This window comes from Stigmatopora nigra, chromosome 1, assembly GCF_051989575.1.
Source record: "Stigmatopora nigra isolate UIUO_SnigA chromosome 1, RoL_Snig_1.1, whole genome shotgun sequence".
Classification (NCBI taxonomy): Eukaryota; Metazoa; Chordata; class Actinopteri; order Syngnathiformes; family Syngnathidae; genus Stigmatopora; species Stigmatopora nigra.
In genome coordinates this window covers 6827060-6848714 of record NC_135508.1, presented here as the reverse complement: position 1 = coordinate 6848714, position 21655 = coordinate 6827060, and the positions used below count along the sequence as shown (strand labels likewise).

The 21655-nt window shown below is 38.1% G+C and overlaps 2 protein-coding genes across 2 annotated transcripts in view; one reads left to right on the top strand and one right to left on the bottom strand.

Annotated features, from left to right (window-relative positions):
• Positions 1-10853, bottom strand: part of ubr4 (ubiquitin protein ligase E3 component n-recognin 4) — a 41054-nt gene extending 30201 nt beyond the window's left edge. The window contains exons 1-19 of the mRNA XM_077732325.1: positions 10713-10853; positions 9096-9193; positions 8914-9017; positions 8171-8300; positions 7829-7980; positions 7664-7757; positions 7167-7308; positions 6942-7066; positions 6494-6618; positions 6320-6379; positions 6029-6219; positions 5281-5380; positions 5047-5184; positions 4823-4940; positions 1470-1657; positions 1228-1384; positions 1066-1151; positions 766-935; positions 69-348 (exon numbers count right to left, since the gene is read on the bottom strand). Coding sequence (XP_077588451.1) covers positions 69-348; positions 766-935; positions 1066-1151; positions 1228-1384; positions 1470-1657; positions 4823-4940; positions 5047-5184; positions 5281-5380; positions 6029-6219; positions 6320-6379; positions 6494-6618; positions 6942-7066; positions 7167-7308; positions 7664-7757; positions 7829-7980; positions 8171-8300; positions 8914-9017; positions 9096-9193; positions 10713-10837 — 2583 coding nt within the window. The 5' untranslated portion in view covers positions 10838-10853. The remainder of the gene's footprint in view (positions 1-68; positions 349-765; positions 936-1065; positions 1152-1227; positions 1385-1469; positions 1658-4822; positions 4941-5046; positions 5185-5280; positions 5381-6028; positions 6220-6319; positions 6380-6493; positions 6619-6941; positions 7067-7166; positions 7309-7663; positions 7758-7828; positions 7981-8170; positions 8301-8913; positions 9018-9095; positions 9194-10712) is intronic.
• A 491-nt stretch (positions 10854-11344) lies between these two features.
• On the top strand, positions 11345-21091 carry emc1 (ER membrane protein complex subunit 1). The gene is made up of 22 exons (XM_077732312.1): positions 11345-11623; positions 12568-12695; positions 12767-12832; positions 12905-12998; positions 13074-13202; positions 13628-13754; positions 13849-13998; positions 14083-14250; positions 14346-14417; positions 15261-15359; positions 15472-15568; positions 15687-15803; positions 16563-16762; positions 17224-17373; positions 17458-17619; positions 17878-17997; positions 18131-18268; positions 18791-18964; positions 19033-19243; positions 19322-19406; positions 19953-20082; positions 20160-21091. Exons 1-22 carry the CDS (start codon positions 11532-11534, stop codon positions 20337-20339), a joined length of 2889 nt encoding a protein of 962 aa, XP_077588438.1. The 5' UTR covers positions 11345-11531; the 3' UTR covers positions 20340-21091.
• The last annotated feature ends 564 nt before the right edge of the window (positions 21092-21655 follow it).

Genomic DNA, 21655 nt, shown 5'->3' with positions numbered 1-21655 from the left:
GGAAAACTCTAAATTTCTATCAATACTCAAGGTGTTAGGACATATACAGTACAGTATACATTATGTACCTGTTCAAAAAGGTACATTGGTGCCTTTGAGTAGTGTCGCAGAAGATAGTCAAAAACCAAGAGCAAGCGAGCCAAGTTGAGAGGCACAGCCTTCAACTGGCTTTCTCTGCTCAGTGCTACGTCAGTGATTGCCTGAGTGACCAAAGTAAGGACCGTCTTTCTGCCACGTTCAGACAAGTTATGGAAAAGCAGAAGCATTAGTTGAAGGTGCTCCACATTAAGGTCATCCTCCCCTTGAACGGCTCCTTGAACAGTGTGTTGCTTCAGTGTTCCCAAAAATCTAGAAAAGGAGACAAAGAAGATATTTAAAAGGACGGTGTTATATAAAGTGAATTGGGGTTTTATTGGCTCATGCTGTTTTATAGTGATAAGGCTGAGGTCTGCTTTAATCCATATTCCAGGTTTTGGTGGACTTTGTTGTTAATAAATTATCACTGAAGGCTACTTGCAGTGCGTGTCTGGCTCATCATTGACTGAATACTTCTGCTGTGGTAGTTGCGACTCCCTGGTATATCTTACCATCAGGGGGAGTCGTAACAAACCCTAAAATTGCTAAACAAAATCAATATGATTTAATTGAAATGACTCTGGTAATGGCTCCCAAAAACATTAAAAGCTATAGTTTTTTTCCCATAGCATTTATATGAGTGGATTATAAAGGGTTAAACCCATATGAAAACAGCAACATTAACAATACCTCTCCCAGACTTTCATACACTCAGGCACATCGGGGTCTCCCTGCCCGGTGGCTTTGTGCTGCCAGATAAGAAGAAGCCTTGAGAGGACTGAAAGTGACTGTGGGTGAATGTATAAAGGCCAGGGACCCTCTGAAAAGGGTGCAACACCGAGTTGCTGAAGAAGGGTGTTCTGAGAAGACAGATAACGATAAGATTTAACATAAACCAAAGTATGTCATTTCCAAAATGTTTATTGTACAGAAAAGTGTGGGTGAGAATGGGTTACAAGTTATAATAAGTGCAGAATGCATTTCCTTTACCTGCAGGGATGGGGATGGTAGATCTGATGTTACCAAGGTATGGTTGAAGTGATACAGAGCTAAGGAAAAGGCTTCATCTGAGGACCCTGAAGGCAGATAATAGCTACTGTAGAGTCGAAACCAGAACAAATTCAAGTTCAAAGTGGCAACTGTAAAGCAAACCTTTAACATCTTTGTCCACATCTTTGATGATGCCAGCCAATGTTGTCATGTGTTGCTCCGTTAGAGACACACTTAGGTAGTTACGAATAAAGTTGTTCCTGGACTTGAGCATGGAGGTGGTGATGAAGTTCAAAATGCTGGAGGCCAAACTGAGGAACTGAAGGTAGAAATTAATGGACATTTTTAAAAAGTTCAAACTTGGCTCAGAAGTAACCATTTATGGATTTAAAAAAAAATCTCACAAGTTCTGGATCTTTACGACCCGCCAAAATATTGCCATTCTCGCTTGGATTCTGCTTGCTGGGGCTCTTTAGTCTAGGAGAGGTCTCCAGAGGGGGAGGTGGTGGAGGTGGTGGGGGGGCTACTTTGTCCTTAGTAGGTGAAATAGTTTCTTCGAACCAAAGTCCGAGGATTGGTTCACTGTCATCATCTGCAATGGAAAACAAGTGTGTGTGAAAATTTGTACTGAGGTGTTAAGAGTTTGCTGAGCATGTCCATGTGTTTGTGAAGTGGTGGGTGGAGTCACACTTAAGACTACCTGGTGACACCTACAACACTGCTTGCTAGTGGTGGACAGTAAAATGTCAAAAGTGAACATTTATTAGTGAATATCCACTTAAAGATGAAGTACTATGAAGTTGGCCTGAGGAAAAGCATGAATTCATTTGAACGCGCGCTAAGGGATAATTGTTGTGATTCATAAACTCAAGCCCACAAAGATCCACTTCACAAAGCTTACAGTATAGGACAATATTTGGACGCACTTTTTCATCCAATGTATTCTTTAATTTTATGACTATTGCCATTGTAGATTTGCAAATTATCAATAGAATATAAAACATGCCTGGAGTTATTTCAGTTTTTTGTTACAACTCCACATGTTAAGTCATTGTATTGATTCAACCAGTGAGAATTTACAAAATAAATAGCCATAAAAATATAGAACATGCATTGAATGAGATGGTGGGTTCAAACTTTTGGCCTATACAATATATCCACATAAACACGATAACTTATTCAGGCCATAGATTTATACACTACTGTGAAATAGGAAAGTGCCACTGGGTGCAAAACCTATGCAATACTGTATATCAGTTCAGAAAGTACTAGCAACTTCTGTGGCCTTATAAACAACAGTAGAATTCTGATGCTTATTCCAAACATAAAATATTAATTTCCATAAACAACGAATGCCATAAAATGTTATAAGCAAAGAATGATTCTATTTTCTGCAGAAAATACGAAAATAATAAAGAATCCAGAAGAATGTATTAGGCCCACTATTAAACCACTAGACAGGGGTGCAAGAAAATAACTATTTAATCACGAATCGTGTTAGTCTTGGAGATAGCAAAAACCGAAAATATGAAGTAAATACCATTTTTTTAACCATTAATAATTATTTGTGTTGGTCATTTTGAGTGACCGCCCATCTTAATTAAAAGGAAACGAATTTTTCTAGAACACAGAATTTGGTAACTGATAACCTAAAATCAGGGTGCCCATATTAAAAGCAAAATTTATATTTATATAAATATATTTAAAAAATACACATTTAAGTGGAATTTTTGCCCCTTTTGCACTTGATATATATATTTCCACTTAAATATATATTTTTTCATTCTTCTAGGTAAGCGCAAACTCAGCTTTAAGTAGATATTCACATGTGCATGCAACATAGAAAAAAACTTAACTGACAGCTGTCAGTGAGGTGCACCTTAGTATATACTTCAGTGCACAGTACAAGCAAATTCTGAATTTGTTCAATTCAAGAATAATACCACTGATTTTAAGTGGGTTCTGTAATTCGAATAATTTAAATATTTTAGACACGCATAACCCATAATGTGCAAATAAAAAAAAAAACATGGGGGGGGGGTATCAAAACTGGGTAAAAGTATCACACTCAATTACAATTGCAAACGATAAAAAGAGATGTGATTATTACATTAGTGAACAGTCTGAACTTACCTTAAACAGCATTAATAATAATGACCGCGCAGTGTAAAGCCGAAAAACTAGCTTTCTTTTCCCTCCCTATCGGGTAAAAGACCCACATAGTTAGACCACTGGTATTATCCTTTGAAGTACAATGAACCACAGCTGAACCTCTTTGACAAAAAAAAAATCTCATTTAAATTCAGCCAATTATTACAAAAGGCACCTTGCTGAGAACTGATATTTTGCCAAAGTTCCTTCCTCTGTGGCTCTGTTCTTAGCTCCTGTAGCTCATAGCCTACAGAAGTGAGACATACAATAACAAAATGAATGTAGGACAGTGAAGTGTACACCAAGTCTTTTGACCTGAGGACATAAATCTGCTGACCTGAGACACAAGCTGCACTTGTCTTCTCCTGTCTTCTCTCTGCTGAGATAGTAGACACTGTCAACTGCGCTATCATATAGAGTGACTGGACAAAAATGTTAATTATACATTTTTGTGAGTGTGTTCTTCCTTCTTACTGCTCTAATCTGATCTATCCACAGAGGTGGATGACAGTTTTTTTGTTTCTTTTTCTCTCTAAGCAACTCCGTACACTGACACTAGCACAAAGGCCTAAGTCAACCAGGGCTTATTTTTTTTCTTACCTACAAGCTGTTGTGGAGACAAGATTTATTAGTTATTATGGAGAAAAACTGGCAGTACACTGAACTTTCAAGCAACTCTCTAGTTGGTTGGGACAATATTATCAGTTCCCATATTAGATGGTTTTAGAACTTTAAATGTCAATGTTTAGGTACAATTATGTGGACTAGGCTTGTTTCTGGATGGTACGAATAGTTACTTAGAGACAAAAATAATGTAGACATGAAATTCATCCATATTGGACATTAAAAAAAACGCATGAGTCGTACCACTGCAAACGGATACCTACCACATTGTTAAAAAAATAAGAAATACCACGATTTTATAAATAGCCATCCAATTAGTTTCAATTGGAATTTTCATTTGGTTTCTCTTTGTTTACTGGACCAAAAACTAAAAACATAAAAACAACGCACCACATACAAAAAAAAGTCAATAAGACAAAAGTTTTTTTCTTAAATCAACAGATATCTAGATCAGTGGTTCTCAACCTGGGTTCGATCGAACCTTAGGGGTTCAGTGAGTCGATCTCGGGGTTCTTAAAGAGCCTTTAAGGAGCTTCTTAAAGAGTCACTCCTAGGGAAATCTAGGTATGTCCTTATGGGCCATTGTCAACTATAAACCATCTTCAATGCTGGGATTTTGGAAAGAACATCTCACAAAACTTGGCTCCATTGATCCTCTTGTTAATGCCATGCAGTAGCCCCGCCCATTGCAGAAAAAAACACCACCAAAGAATAATGTTTTCACTCATCTTCCTTTCTTCTCTAAACTCAACAAGTGGAGTTGAGACCAAAACTTCCCATTTGGTCCCATCTGACCACATAGAAATTAAAAAAACTGAAACCCCAGGAAGATTGGCTGTGAATGGTCTGGGTTCAGTACAACAAAGCATTTTCTCCTTTTCTGATGGATTGTACTTTTTTATGACAGGCATATAGTCCACACCTGCAATGTCACAGGCTGAATGATGAGCTAAGGGTTCCCGAGGCTATCCGCAAAATTTACCTTGGCTGCTGTCCTCTTCTGTGCTACTGAAGTCATCCTCATAGTAAGTGTTGGAGTCAGTGGAAGCACTGGCATCACTGCTGACTGAGCCTTTTCTCTGGCGCTGGAGAACACAAGCCTGATGGAGGCAGAGTAGAATTTACCTTGTAAATCCATCAAGAACGTTCTTTCTGTAAGCCCTCATGACATTAAGGGGTAATAGGAAAAAATGACAAGGACGCTACCTTTTTGTAGGCAGTGGACAGAAGCGTGAAAAGAAGGTTGGTCAGTGGTACTGAGTCAATGAGTCTTTGGACCCTCTGGATCGAAGTACTTTGTGCCATGATGTTAAGCTCAGCAGGTGGACCATCGCTTTCCCAACCCTGCAGGGCAATAATACAGGGATGGTTCATGAACTGATGTGATCACCATTCATATTATGACTAAAATGGCAACATTTGATAAGATCAGTAGCTTACCCTGTGCAGGGCTTCAACTTGCAAATCTTGGAAAAGTGATGTTAAAAGCTTAATGGTGTGATTAGCCAAGATAACGGACAAAACTCCAAATCCTTGGTGTCTTCAAAAAGAAAAAAAAAAAGGTTAAAAAACAATACCTACCCTTTTAGATTACAATATCAATAGCAATATAAAACGATTGTGTTTTTTTTTGAGATTATATGCTTCTAAAAACCATTTAAAAAGTAATTTTGTTTGGCCATCTTTTAGAAATGGATAATTGCATTTTAGGAATTAAATTCTACCAATTGAATTGAGAGAATTCTGTACTGGATCATTAGATATTAACAACTCTGATATAATTTCTTGTTATAAATTATTGTTGACTGCATATACAGTGTTCCCTTGGTTATCGCGGTTAATGGGGAGCGGGACCACCCGCGATAAGTGAATTTCCGCGAAGTAGGGATTCCCCTTTAAAAATGCTTAATTTGAATTTAATCTTAAAAAAAATTATTACTATTTTTTTTTACCCCCTTGTATACAGTACACCATATAGAATACGGGTAGAGAGAGTGAAATTCATGTTAGAACAAAAAAACTGTAAAATATGTTGTTTCAATGTAATATATGTATTTTTAATTTTTTTTCCCCCAAAAAAATCCGCGAAGCTCTGAGTCCGCGGTAGCTGAACCGCGAAGTAGCGAGGGAACACTGTAGTTCCATCAACAAGAGTTGACCACAATATGTATGATGAAATATCATTTACCCTTTGCCTGGACCCAACTTTGGTGAGCCAGCGCCATCCTTGGTGCGGGCGGCAATATCTCGGACACGCAACGCAGCCAAAGGATCTTTTTCCTTGCCTTTGTCTGCCAGGGCTGTAGGGCTCAGGTTAAGGATCAAGTATAGGCTGTTTAAAAGGCACCAGGCACCAAGTAGCTGGAAGTTCTGATAATGCTACAGAACAGAACATTAAACAATTATTATCTAGTGCAGCATGGACTTGAAATTCATAGAAAATCAGCAGTGCATTATTGGGGAATACCCTGATGCTTACCTCTCCACCAGCACGGCGAGAATTGCTGATGGCTTGACCAATCATTTCATAGATTTCCAACTGTTTCCAAAACATTACAGTACACAAATTCAAGTCAATTGATGGCCGTCAGTCAAACAAACAATGACTTGTTGCTAATAAATAAGTCATGAGCATGCAAGTAATAAAACGTACACATTTTTGGACTATTGTGGCTGCGTCGTTTTCATAGTCCTCCTCTTTGGTTCCAGTGGAGCCAGAGCGAAGCTGCAAGCCGCTTCCTACTTGCAAAATGGCCATGCATGTGGCCACACTCACACCTAAAGGCAAAAGGGGTTTATTTTCTCTTTTATTCATGAATAAAACATACAAAAAGTGAGAAAAAAACAAATTGTTTGAGTTAAACACCAACAAAAATGAAGGTTTTGGTGGTCCAAGCACAAATGTTTTTGGTAAAATAAGGACAAAAATTTGGCAAACCACAAATGTAATTTGATGAATGAGGGAATGAATAATTCATTCAGTTCCTCATTCATCCCCAATGGCAGCCAATAAGTTGCCTATAACAAGTTAATAATAGGTTTTTATTTGAGTAAAACCAATGAAAATCATTGAAACACTATAAAGAAAATGATCAACCTACCAGCATAGAGACAACTCAAAGCCAGGACAGTCATATCCAGTAATCTGCCTGGTGTCAATGGCTCCAGTACAGGCAAAGAGAGTGTGTCCAAAGCCATTGTTACGTCAATCACCAGTGAAGGGAATCTGTGGATGGTTAGAGTAGAACACATTTGTTACTTATTCATATGAGATGGAAATTGGCAGATAAAACTGTCCATGGTAAAATCTAAAAACATAAACACACCCATTGCGGACCGCTGTGGCATCAGCAACCGTGGCAGGCATTATGAAGAAAGAGTTTGCTGACACGGCATCTTGGAAACAGTTAATGTAACGTAGGAAATAGGGCAGGTTGAGACACACTCGGAGTAACTTCTCCGACCCACCTGAGGAGAAAAAAAGAAGCCCTCAAAGTTTGCACCTAAGTGGAATATCAGAGGTCCTCTCTAGAGTTTCTCGAGGACAGAGTCAAAGGTTAAGGTTAAAAAAAAACATTAAAATTACATAAAGCATAATTTCTTGAGGTAATGTTTAATGTAGTGGAGAGCCCTGTAACTGATTCTGTTTCCCTCAAAATTTATTCGAGGTTTGTTTACTTCCAAATTGAAAACTGGTATTTCAAATTGCATTTTACATTCCTCCAACAATGGTGACTTGATTTCAATTGTTCATAAAAACTTCCTATTGTAGTCAAAAATTGTCTGATTGTGTTGCATCCCAGTGTTTTCACTGTCTACTTACCTAATTCTTGTAAGCTTGAAACATTCTGCGAGATAAATGCATTCTTCAATTTGGCCTGGACAGCTTGGTCGGACGTCTGCTCGTCACAATCACTGTCTGCCTGTAAAGCAAAAAATAATAATAATAATTACATACATTAATGATACTTAGAAATGGAGATTTCATGTGAATCATTGCCTGCATGTGAGTTGAAGGGGCCAAAACGGTGCTGAGGTCGGGGTTAAAAACTGAAGTTAACTGGTTAAAGAAGTTCATCTGTACTTCTTTGTGTCGCAATTCTGGATTCACAGCGCTGGGAGCTTCCTTCTGATCCTCCACTGTTGGAAAAAATGCACAAGAGAAGATTTTAGAATTAGTATTTACAATGTCATTGTCCAGTGAGATCAATGGGACAGTTTCTTGAATGGATAGTCACGAGGTTCATTCTGAAAAGGAGGAACTTTTTAAAAATGCCTCTCTTGAGAATTTTTAGGTGGCATATTCAGTAAATATGGACACAACACTTACCATCTGAAAGGGTTTTAACAGTTTGTGGCAGCTTTGCAGACTTCATCATTGCAGTGAAATTAATAATTTCTGTGCGGTCCAGTCTGCTACTACCAGTGCATAGTCCTTTTATTAGAAGGATCAAGTGTTTCTGGAAAAAAATTGTATTCACAAGGTTATAAAATATATTTTTAAATCAACTAGACTACAACATGATAGAAAATAGATTTTCATCAAAAAATCAAATTGCTCCTTAGTACCGTATTTTCACGACTATATGGCGCACCGCATTATAAGGCGCACCCTCAATGAATGACATTTTTTCCATATACAAGACGCACTGTATTATTAGGCGCACTGTCTATGTTGGAGAAAATTTAAGACTTTTAAGTGCACCTTATAGTCGTGAAAATACGGTCATTGCTATTGACTTCCAGGTATGAAGCACTCACTACACAGTCACCTCTGGAGCCAGCCATTGTTGATGTTTTGGATTTTTTTTGTATAAAATCTTGCAGTGGGGGAGGAGCTATATAATGGAAGATTTTGTAAACTAAGATGGCATCTGCATATTTAACAGTATTATTTCAGTTCAGGCGTTTTTGTTTTTTTAATATCCGACAGTGGTGGTTTTTCGTTTTTGGTTTTCTGTTTTTTTCCATATATAAGGCGCACTGGATTACAAGGTGCACTGTCTATTTTGGAGAAAATTTAAGACTTTTAAGTGCGCCTTATAGTCGTGAAACTACAGTAGTTGAATTTACCTGGGACACTGCACAGGCTTCATCTGGGTTCTCCAGGCGCAGCAAAGAGAACTCGATCAGAACCTTGCATGCTGCGGCAACTGAGAGAAGCTGATTCCTTGGTACTACAAAAAAAGTTTGAGAATCATAAATAACTGCAAAAGGGTAGATTTAATAATTATTAGATTACGGATGTTACATACTTTGCCCACATACTGTGGTGATGTAATGTGCAGAGAGAGCCACAAATGACAAGTAGAATGGCTCATACTGTTTGTCATGGAGAAGAATATCAGATTCGCTGCAAAAGAAAATTCCAATCATTCAATACATTAGGGCAGTCACTGACAGATCACAAGGATTAATTTTTTTTAAATAAGCTCAAGAGCATTTTCACTGGCCCGAGACCAATTACATACCGACCTATTATCACCAAATCACTTATATACAACCAGAATTCTGAATACCTGAATTCCATGAGCCAACAAGCAACGATAACAAATAAAAAAAAATATCTACAAGCAAGAGCACTAAATAAACTTCTTTTTAGGCAAAGCTAAAATGAACCTTAAAAAAAATCTGCACCCAAGACAAGTACAAAAGCAATATCACATTCATGTAAATCCAAGAATGTAACTGACACAAATATACATAATAAATGAATATATAGTTGAAAGATATCAAATATACATTCAAATTAGATAAAGGTATAAAAACAAAGGTTTACCAAATTAGCCTGTCAGTTAATTCTCAATAAGGTCGCTTGCAATAATACAAAAATCCACCTGTTATGCTTATAAGATAATGCTTGACATTGTCTTATTATTAGGAAATATTTTCCAACGAATGTCTTTTCTAGCAACGTCAGCCTTCAACATTTCTCCAAATTTCTTTCAAAAAGCATGGACATAGAGTTGATGATAGTGTAACGTAGGGTGAAAGAGTGAACAAAACATGCGAACCAGCAAAATTTTAACCTTGAATTTTATTACAAACAAGTGTATTTGAAAGATTGACAAGATGCCAATGTTATGCCAACTGTTTCTGTAAGGTTAAATAACTCCTTGAGATTATCATCTCCCATCCCAAGTAGTGACTATGGAAACACAAAAGTGACACCAAAAAAAAAGAAATCGCACCTTTAAAAAAATAACATTACATTTAGCGGTCTGTCACAGATCATCTTTTTAGACTTTAGATATTAAGGGGAAATAAACTATACAGAATTCCTTCAGGAGGATAAATGGGGCCCCACCTGCCATCATTAACACACACTATCCCAGTTCAGGGCGCAGACAAAACACTAAAATGACATTACAGGAAACCTACGTTAGATCGGAGAGGACTACCTCGTCATTCAAAACCCATGTTTAGCGATAAACATTGTCATGTCATTGACAAACAATGTCCTCGTTTCGTTATGCATTCCTTATGGCAGGCCGTTTGCTAACTTGATTAGTAATGTTTGGTTAGCTAGCTAATGATGAAGCAGAATTTTCTGACAATTTACTGTTACGTTATAAAGGTATACAACACACACGAATATCCTTCAATAAATGCACGTTCAAAAATCTACTTGTGATTCAAATAAAAATATGTCCCGCGTTATGTGATATTTCAAATAGTTATATTCGCTAACGCCAGCAGCTGACTTGATTCCAATGCAAGTTAAGCTCAAATAGCCGCCTAGCCGCTAACGGTAGCAAAGCTAATGCTGAGACTGACGTTTCCCCATCCAGTTACACTAGCAATGCTACATTAGCATGTTAGCAACTCTTGGAGTGGACGCGACCGGCGTTTAAGCAAACGCGGGCGCTTACCTGTTGATAATCGATCCAATAAGCTGCGGTAGTTCTTTCGCTTCAAATGCGGTGTACGAAGCCGATAATAGCGGCCGGACAGCCGCTGTCCATTCGTGTTCCCCATTTCCTCCGCTTGACGCCATCTTGAAATCCCATAGAAAAAACTAGTTAGAGGAAAATGAAACTGAGTGCGGGAATTCACAGGGGGCGCTGTCAGCCCGTCAACGCCTTACACCAAAACCACCCTTCTACATTTTTTGATTATTCAATTTATCCCTCTAATTCACGTCACAAATCGTGAGATATTACGTACAATGTGTTGCAGGCCACCCTACCTTGATATTTTCTGATATTGTTATTGCCAATGAAACGTTCAGAGACAAGGGGTCAAGTCACAAAGACATTGGTGCGATCAATACGTTGGGGAAAATCAAGGTGAATGTTGGCTTTTTAAAAGTTGGGGAAGTTATCAATTCGAAAAGTTTTTGAAATACAGCTCAACTCTTGACTGTAAAAAAGAATGCAAAATTTGACGAGTCAATACGTCACCATACTTGTAGTCCAAGAGATGTGTAGTCTTCGAACGAAATCTAGCGAATAACGCCTAGATGACGTTTGGAAAATCCTTCCTTAACATTGAGAGAAAAAAACAAGTTGTGTGGCCTGATTGTGACGTTGCACTAATGTGTTTTGGAATTCTGTTTTAAAAATAATGGCTACATAAACCCCCAAACTGTAGGAGGCAGCAGCAGATATCTTTAAGCGGAATTTAAGAGTGATTCTATCCGACTTCCTGCTGACAGTGGCGAGGAGTGCAGGGCGAAATTGGCTGTAGCAATGGCTAAAGTCTTTATAATAACGTTTAAACTGATCATGTTTTTCTTCACCGTTGATGCTGTCTTTGAGGATCAAGTTGGAAAATTTGACTGGTAATAAACAATAAATAAAACGTTAGAAAGACGTGCCTTTTGCAAAATCTTTAAATTAATTTGGGGAAAAAAGCTAATGCTAACACCTGCCAGGGTAGTCCAGTATATGTGCTTTATAGTACTTCCTTTATGCATCTCGGCTGATAATTTCGATACCTTATTTATTTAGTTTGATGTTGTTGTTATTATAAAATCCGATTGTTACTGATCAGAACTTGCACATTATTTGTCATTACTTCTGAAAATATACACTGGATGGACACAAATATGTCATGAAAGTCTATCAGGCGATTTTTTATTAATTTAATTGCGAATTAATAATTAATATTTGAATATATTTTTCCTAAAATAAGCCTGCTGTTCAAGTTATCTGGGATATACTCAAGCACCCCTGCCTCAGAAGATGAAACTTAAATACATTTTCAGATTCGATTCTGTGTATTTTAGAATTATTCATACAGATTTTAATATATTTGAGAGATTACTTTACAATAAGTACCCAGTATTTTTATAGTAGATAAATTGTATTTAAGTGACACCTTGACCAATGTCCATTATTCTTTTAAATCATTAATAATTGAATTGAATGATTTTATTGTCATTACACAAGTATAATAAATCATCCATAAAAAATACATAAATAAGTAGTCAATAATTACAATATGTTTGTAGCTACTGTCAGTATATGACTTTAGAAGCTGCATTTGATTGTGTTTTTGTTCAAGGTAACTCAACTCAATAAAATGACTATTATGTTATGACATATTTGTAATATGAATCGGAAGAGCTTATTCCATTTTGGGGTAATGAAAACATGGTAAACATTTCGCTTTTTGAACTCAAATTTGCAGGTTAACTGACATTTTGCGTATTGAAACAGCTCTCCAGTTTTCTCTGCATTTTCTCTAACCAACCTGTATCCAAAAACTGTGTGCCCTTAACAGGAGACAGCAATATATTGGAAATGTCCGTTTTGGCCATTTTGATGCCCAGCTGCAGTCATCCAAAAAGGTCATTTTAGCAACTGAACAAAATGTTTTTGCTGCGGTGAACATCAGGACTGGAGAACTTTGTGAGTATTTTATGAATCTGTTATTGTTGTTTGGCTTTCATTTTTGAAAGCGTTTATTTTTTCTCTCACAGTTTGGCGCCATGTGGATAAGACTGGACCAGAAGGAAGTATTGATGCACTTCTACATCATGGCCAAGGTGACTTTAACATCCAAAATAAGCTTGCTGTACTTCATAGTCTGTTTGGTGAAATACTATTTTGCTTCTCAGATGCTGTGGTGGTGGTGGGAAATGGCCGAATACTACGTTCTTGGGATATAAATGTCGGTGGTTTGAACTGGGAGATGGTTCTGGACTCTGGCAGGTGATAGATGGCTCCATTACGTATTTCATGGTGGTGAAGATTGTTGTTTGACAATAGTAGTTTTTTTCTTTTCAGTTTCCAGGCAGCTTGTTTTGTTGGGCAGCAGGACACAGTGAAACATGTGGCTGTTTTGAAGAAAACTGCCTTGTCTCTTCATTATCTTTCTAATGGTCACCAAAAGTGGGTTGAAAATCTTCCGGACAGGTTTGTATGCAGTCATTTCATTCCTCCTCAAATGTTTAGACCACCATGGGCAAACTACGGCCCGTGGGCCACATGCGGCCCGTTAGGCTTTTTAATCCGGCCCGAATTATTTATTTTTTTACCCAAGATGGCGCCTTCACATAGATGTGTTTTACAGCCCTTCTATCTTTTTTATTTTTTTCTGTTTATGTTACATATGTACTGTTAACGAATGCACTTTTTTCTATGTATCGTATCTTGTGCTGACCCGTCTGTCAAATCTAAGTTAAATTAAAGTCAATGTGGCCCCCGGGCCAAAAAGTTTGCCCACCCCTGAGCTAGCCTATGGTGCAATGTACCCACTAATTGCAGTTTGCTCTTATAAATTGTGCAGCTTTGGATTGTGTAGTTATGCATACGAAATCTCTTTTTTTCCCTCTTTCCAGTGAGACAGTGGATTACCAGTTTGTCTATTCTGGAGGAACTGGTGAAGTGTATGTCCTGGGAGTCCTGCCTCATTCCCACATTGCTATTGTCACTTACAGTGTGGAGGATGGAGAGATAATCAAGCAGGTAAACTGACATCTGTATCCAAAGGCGGAATACTGTATACTTTGAACTTTCCTGATGATAAGGTATTATTGATTTTGTTTCTTTGTTTGTTCAGGTTTCAGTCGAAGCACCTTGGCTGTCTAACATCCAAGTCAGCTGTGCGATGGTGGGCAAGGGAATATTGACATGTGTCAACCCTGCTTCGGCCTCTCTCTACACTTTAGACATTCACTCCCAGACACAAATGACCCAAATCCCACTGCAGGTATTCGGCTAAGTGAAATAATAAAATCCTTTTCATTGTTACTTATTTTAATCTGTCTTATTTTTAATAAATCCCTCTTTGTAGTCCCTTGGACTCGATGTTACACCCGACTTCCAACCAGTGTTAGTGTCCACACAGCCCAATCCTTCTCAGCACCCACTCTATGAGTTCCTCCTTCAGCTCAGTTCTGACCATTACCTGCTTCTCCAACTCAACAATGGAGAGATAACCACACTGAGAGATTTCAAGCCTGTATGTATTCATCTTGTAGGGCCACTCCACACAATTGAAAGTGTCTCTGGATCATTTTAGTCTTACCATGGTTTTCAATTTCTATGTATTTCTAGGTGAACCTAGCTTCCTTTTCCACCACTGGAGATAAAACTGTCCTTGCGGTTATGTCACCAAAGAATAAAACGGTGAGTTTATGCATGGTTTTATCACTAAAGGCAAAAACAACCAAGATATAGAGATTCAGATAGAGATTCAGATAGAGATTCAGATTGAGATTCAGATAGAGATTCAGATAGAGATTCAGATAGAGATTCAGATAGAGATTCAGATAGAGATTCAGATAGAGATTCAGATAGAGATTCAGATATAGATTCAGATCGAGATTCAGATGTAGATTCAGTACGAGATTCAGATCGAGATTCAGATAGAGATTCAGAATGAGATTCAGATTTAGATTCAGATTTAGATTCAGATTTAGATTCAGATTTAGATTCAGATAGAGATTCAGATAGAGATTCAGATAGAGATTCAGATAGAGATTCAGATTGAGATTCAGATTGAGATTCAGATGAGATTCAGATTGAGATTCAGATTGAGATTCAGATTGAGATTCAGATTGAGATTCAGATTGAGATTCAGATTGAGATTCAGATTGAGATTCAGATTGAGATCCAGATAGAGATCCAGATGTAGATTCAGATTTAGATTCAGATAGATATTCGGATTCAGATTCGGATTCAGATTTGGATTCAGATCTAGATCTAGATTCAGATATTGATATTATGATTTATTTTTATCTTTGTAAATCACAATACTGCTGCATTTTAATTGCGGTTGAGGGAAATGAAATTATTAGTATGGAAAGAAAAGTTTTAACTTTTAAATTAATTTTGCTCAACTACTGAATGTAGTGTTTAAAAATGGTCTTGTTTCATGGGTTATGTTCTACAATCGATAACAAGACTGTCTTAAATATTAAGGGTGCATGCTGTTTGTGTATGAAAAAAAGTGATCACTTCTTCTCTTAGGCTTGCAGCGTTAACTTGTTCAGTGCTGAAACCGGACGGAGACTTCTTGACACAACTGTCAATGTTAACATTGATCCGTATAGTGGCAAACCACAAAAGGTAAGGTCATCTTTTAAACTCAGTCACTACATTTGATGAGACGCTGGCAATCTTCTCAATCCTACCAGACTGGATGTCCAATCGCCGTCATTGTTTTTCTTCCATCTTTCAGCTGTATGTACAGACGTTTCTGAAGAAAGACGACTCTGTTGGCTACAGAGTCATGCTACAGACGGAAGACCACACTCTCACTTTCATTCAACAGCCAGGTATTGAAGCTACATTAAATGTGGCTATTTTTGTTGTTGTTATGAATACATTATTGTTGCTGAGTGAGTCCAAAATGACAAGCTTCCCCCTATCAAGATGAATCTTTCTTTTTTTCAGGGCGCGTCATGTGGACTAGAGAAGAGTCCCTTTCGGACGTGGTTACTATGGAAATGGTGGATCTACCCCTCACTGGAACGCAGGCCGAATTGGAGGGAGAGTTTGGCAAAAAAGCTGGTAAATGTGTCCGCCGCTTCTTATGGAGCTTAATAGACCTTTGTCAATGATTTTGCTGCTTTTAGCTTCACATATACTTTTTCTATCCTTTTTATTGCTTCGAACGAATGCAGCCGTTCAAGGTAAAATGATTCATGTTGACATAGTAGTTTAGCATTTTGTGTCCTCTATCAACTGAAAGCAAAATTGATGTCATAAAAATTCATCACATGAACTAGTGGGACTGACCTAAACTATATTTTTAAATATTGATTAATTGACCGATTATTTTTGCAATGAGTTGATTAATCAGCCTATATAAAGCATTTTTTTTAAATAATAATATTAATAAATAAAATAAAAATAACTTTATTTTTTGTCATTTTTAAATCCTTAGGAATATATATTTGCAAACAGGTTTTAATATAGTAAAAAAAACATTTTTTAATGAAAATAAACCCTCCTGTAATTATTTTTTTCCTAGAACAAATAATCAAACAAACAAAATGAGTAAACAAAACTAAACAATTTGTATGTCAATTTGTTTACGGTTAAAAAAAAGTTAAGAATAACTAAAACAAAAATATTTACTGTTAAGAGACTTTAAATAAAAAGAGTATTTGGACAATACTTAGGATAACATTATCTCTAACTGGTTAATTGACTTTGAAAACTTGATAATCAATGAGTTGTTGATAAATGGCGGCAGCCTTAATATGCTGTGTGTGAGAAACTGCAGGGCTTCCATCAATCTTAGTCTGTTATGGTCTTGTATCCAAGATGGCTTGTTGTCCATGGTGCTGAAGCGGCTGTCCTCCCAGCTCATCCTACTGCAAGCTTGGATCGCTCACCTGTGGAAGCTCTTCTACGATGCGCGCAAACCCCGCAGCCAGGTCAAAAACGACATGAGCATTGAGACGCTGTCCAGAGACGAATTCAACTTGCAGAAAATGATGGTCATGGTCACTGCATCTGGAAAGGTACTCCTCTTAATCAATACTACTTACCTTCAATGTTCCCTCTAATTTTTCATTGGTCTGGACAGAAAGACAACCTCCCTGAGCGTACTGAGTACCAGTGTGATTGACTTAATTGCTCGTTATGGGCACACCAGTATCACACCTGCCCTAAGCAGGTGCATGTCAATGTTCCCTCTAATTTTTCATGTAAAACATGCTGTAAAACACAAAAAATATAAGAGTGGACAGAGCTACTGCCACTGGCTGCCGAGTAAACGGTGCCATCATGGGGAAATGCGTAAAAAACAAACAAAAAATGAGTTTGGATTTTATTTACTGCCCGCCATATGATTGCTGCTGCGCAGAGAAGACCAGAGTAGTGCACAATTGCGCATGTGCGCAGCTTAGAGGGAACATTGCTTACCTTGTGCTGCTTAAGAATGAGTGACATTCAAATGACTGTGAACTTGCCTCCTCGCTAGCTCTTCGGCATTGACAGCAAGACCGGCACCATTTTATGGAAGCACTACTTGGAGAACGTCCCATCAAATGCGGCATTCAAATTGATGGTGCAACGAACCACCGCTCACTTCCCTCACCCTCCGCAGTGTACACTGCTCATCAAGGACAAGGTATGCCACAAATGGTTTGCCGTATCCAATGTTTCTCGAAAATGCCATGATGTTTATTGATGTTATGCTTAATTCCCCCACCAGGTCTCAGGCTTGACCACACTCCATGTATTTAATCCCATTTTTGGGAAGAAGAGCCATGTTACTCCTCCTTCTTTACCTCAGCCCATACTTCAGTCACTCATGCTTCCTCTCATGGACCAGGATTACGCTAAAGTCTTACTACTTGTTGACGATCAGTACAAGGTTTGACTGCACGTTGGTACTGTATTTTCACGACTATAAGGCGCACCTAAAAGTCTGAAATTTTCTCTAAAATAGACAGGGCGCCTTATAATCCATTGTGCTTTATATATGGAAAAAATATAAAATGTATAATTCGTTGAGGGTGCGCCTTATAATGCAGTGCACCTTATAGTCGTGAAAATACGGCACTCATGATCATTTGGGTTTCGTTGCCATGGAGTCACGTTTTTTATCAATTTTATCCTTCTTATGTCACAGGTGACGGCCTTCCCTTCCACTAAGAATGTCTTACAGCAGCTTCAGGAAATGGCTTCCTCCATATTCTTCTACCTGGTGGACTCAAACCCGGGGAGATTGTCCGGATACAGGTTGCGAACGGTGAGTGACTTCTGTGTTACTGCCAAGTTATCGCTGAAAAACTAAAGCCTTGGATAAAGTGGTCTCAATTGAGTACATTTTAAGCAAACTGGACATCTTTAAGTAGTTAAAGACTTGGATTTTTCATGCTTAGGACTTGTCAACGGAGCTGATATGGGAAGTGGTCATGCCCATAGAGGTGCAGAAAATTGTCTCGGTCAAAGGGAAAAGGCCCAATGAGCACGTGCACTCTCAGGGCAGAGTCATGGGGGATCGCAGCGTCCTTTATAAGGTTGGTAACTTCTCCAAAAATGTTCTTTTGCCGTGTTGGGTCCATGACCGGACGTTTGGTCGCCGGTCTTTTGGTCGCCGGTCAAATGCACTTAGAGATTAAACAGTATTTAGATATTAAACTCTCTCTCTTAGATATTAAACTACTTAGATATGAAACTCTCTCTTAGATATGAAACTCTCTCTTAGATATGAAACTCTCTCTTAGATATGAAACTCTTTCTTAGATATGAAACTCTCTCTTAGATATGAAACTCTCTCTTAGATATGAAACTCTCTCTTAGATATGAAACTCTCTTATGAATATAATTTTGAGAGCTGGTTTCAACAGTAAACTATCTGTCACCATTTGACCGCCGACCAAAAGGGACTAAAAGACCGGCGACCAAATGTCCGAGCATCATTGGCTCAGAAGCATTGGCGATGTTTGTAACTTTTGCGGTGATATTTCCATTGTTTTTTTTCCGACAATGACAGCCGAAAAGTTAATCCAGACATTTGAATTGTTGTCACGTGACCGCAGTACCTGAATCCCAACCTACTGGCAGTAGTGAGCGAGAGCACGGACTCCCACCAGGAACGAAGCTTTATCGGCATCATGCTGATCGACGGCGTGACTGGTCGTATCATCCACGAGGCCGTTCAGCGGAAGGCCAAAGGCCCAGTCCACATCGTCCACTCCGAGAACTGGGTGGTGGTAAGCCTCATCCGGAAGCGCGTCGTTCCCTCACAACGTCCCGCCGTAACCTTTTGCTGGGTCTTCAGTACGAATACTGGAGCACCAAGTCTCGCAGGAATGAGTTTTCGGTGATCGAACTGTACGAAGGGACCGAGTTGTACAACAGCACCGTGTTCAGCTCTCTGGATCGGCCTCATGCTCCTCAGGTTCTGCAGCAGTCTTACATATTCCCTTCGTCCATCTCCACTTTGGAGGCCACGCTGACCGAGAAAGGCATCACCAGCCGCCATCTGCTCAGTGAGTGACAATTTGAGATTTTTGTCTCCGTGTTTTAGACTCTTGAGACTGAAATCAGCTTTTTGTCTTCTGTCACAGTTGGCTTGCCGTCAGGTGGAATTTTGTCACTGCCCAAAATGTTCTTGGACCCCCGAAGGCCGGAAATAATATCCGAGCAAAGCCGGTGAGTTTGTCGTCTGTAATCGTCCCCTTAACTTGATATTTAGAAAAATACTTGTTTCACATTTTTAAATGCGTGAAAACAGCCATTTTTGACTGCGATACACATCCAAATCAGTGACCCATATTTTTGGGGAAATAGTGATTAATAGTAACATTATTTTACCATGAAGTTACCTCTAATAAGCGGTTGAAAAAAAAAAATAATTCCATAACATTAGGAACCCTCTTTGGCCAATGAGAGATAGCCATTCGAAGAAAAAGGGCCCTGTATTGTTAGCTCTTGAAATGCGTATTCTGTTAGCATTGTGCTAATAGATGCGTTTAGAAAACATATGTTAGTAATCAGTATGTGCAATGTGTTTAGTATTACAGTTTACCTCAATGAATGTGATCTTTTTTTTTAAACCATCAACATTAGATACTTTTTGAGGGAATGTTCACAATTGAAATCAAATGAAATGGCTAATCAGCGAGAGAAAGAAACATTTTGTTTACAATTGTCAACAAAATACCTTTTGTCGTTTTCTTACTTTGTCATCATTTACAGGGAAGAGAATCTAATCCCATACTCTCCAGAGTTAATCATCCGCACGGAATGGTTTGTCAACTACAATCAAACGGTATCAAGAGTGCGAGGAATTTACACTGCCCCCTCTGGACTGGAGTCCACATGTCTGGTGAGTTCCCCTTTTGTTTGGCTCACGCGTGATTATTGAGATAAAATGAAAATGTCAATTTGAACGGAATTTTTCAGGTGGTGGCGTACGGTCTGGACATCTACCAGACTCGCGTCTATCCCTCGAAACAATTCGACGTGTTAAAAGATGACTACGACTACATGCTAATCAGTAGCGTGTTATTCGCGCTGTTCTTTGCTACCATGATAAGCAAGCGATTGGCTGAAGTTAAGTTGCTCAACCGGGCGTGGCGGTAAAGCAGTTGCTGGTCTTCTGATAGCCCACGTGCCACATGTTGGATGCTAAGAAGACGGGCCGAGGATTTAAAAAAAGGAAAAAATGAAAAAAAAAGCCCTGGAAAAACTGCAAGTGAAATGGAGGGTAGTGTGAAGGGAGAAAAGTGAAAGATTAAAACAAAGTTTGTGCTTTTTTTAACTTATTTGTCCGGTTAAGAAAGAAATATTAGTTGCATTGGTGCCATTTTTGGATGAACTCTAGATGAACATACTTGAATTTATTAACCTGCTGCAAATATGAATTATTAGTAGATGACAAGCAGCCAATCAGGTGATGCATAATTTTCCTAAAAATCCTAATGTACTTTGTTTTCATCACAATTGATTCAAAAGTAAATCAAGTTTATGTGTATTAAGTACATGTTGGCTGTAGAAAAAAAAGTCTTGTACACAATTTTAATTAATAAGTTATTTATAAATAATGATTTTTTTTTTTTTTTACAATGATTACAACGTCATAACTTAGGATGTTCACCATGGTTGAGGTGGACAAAAATAATCACCTTTTCGAGAAGGAAACTCGTCAGTGTAACAAAAGGTTGTAAACGCAGCATTAATCCTCCCGGGAGGAAATGTAACATAGATGTCATACAACACATTTTAAGTACTGTAGTACTATTTGAAACAAATGCAATTCATACATGCCCCTGATGTTCATTTGACATTTTGTTGTTGAAAATAAAAAGAATAAAAGATTACAGCATTTAAGATTACTTTGTCAGTCATTTTCTGATTCTTTTAACACTATTTCACCACATTTACTTAATTTTAATGAAATGTATAATAATTACACCTTGAAATCCAGAGACCACAAAAACAACCTTTTTTTTTTAAATAGGAATAACAGTGATTGGTTAATTTGTTTGGCGAATGTCACATGACATTTGTCCACTAACCTTTCAGTCATGGTAATGATATATATATATACACACTTTTTTTAAAGAAAAAAAAATCATATTTAAGATTTAAAGCAGCATGTTGAGGAACACAAAAATAACATGGAATGAGAATTCTAACACAAGCCCAGCTTGTTTATAATCTTAATTACTCACATCCAAGTGTAAAATAGATATTTTATAATCTGCCCTGTTTTGGTCGTTTTTTGTTTTTTTTTTCGTTGTTTTTTTTGTCATCAGAACATCATGGAGGACTGGAATAAAATATTGTCCCCAAAGGAAGGAACCACAAGGCAACTAAATCCTACAACTGGACCGAGAATACTGGAATGTTAAGAGGATTTCCAGGTTGACCCGGAGCAAACACTGTGGTAATACTCA

Excerpts from the sequence above, each read along its gene's own strand:
- emc1 (XM_077732312.1), top strand. The coding sequence starts at position 11,532 with ATGGCTAAAGTCTTTATAATAACGTTTAAACTGATCATGTTTTTCTTC. Across the intron at positions 14,418-15,260 it reads TGTCACCAAAGAATAAAACG|GCTTGCAGCGTTAACTTGTT; the intron begins GTGAGTTTATGC and ends TTCTTCTCTTAG. Across the intron at positions 17,374-17,457 it reads CACTGCTCATCAAGGACAAG|GTCTCAGGCTTGACCACACT; the intron begins GTATGCCACAAA and ends TTCCCCCACCAG.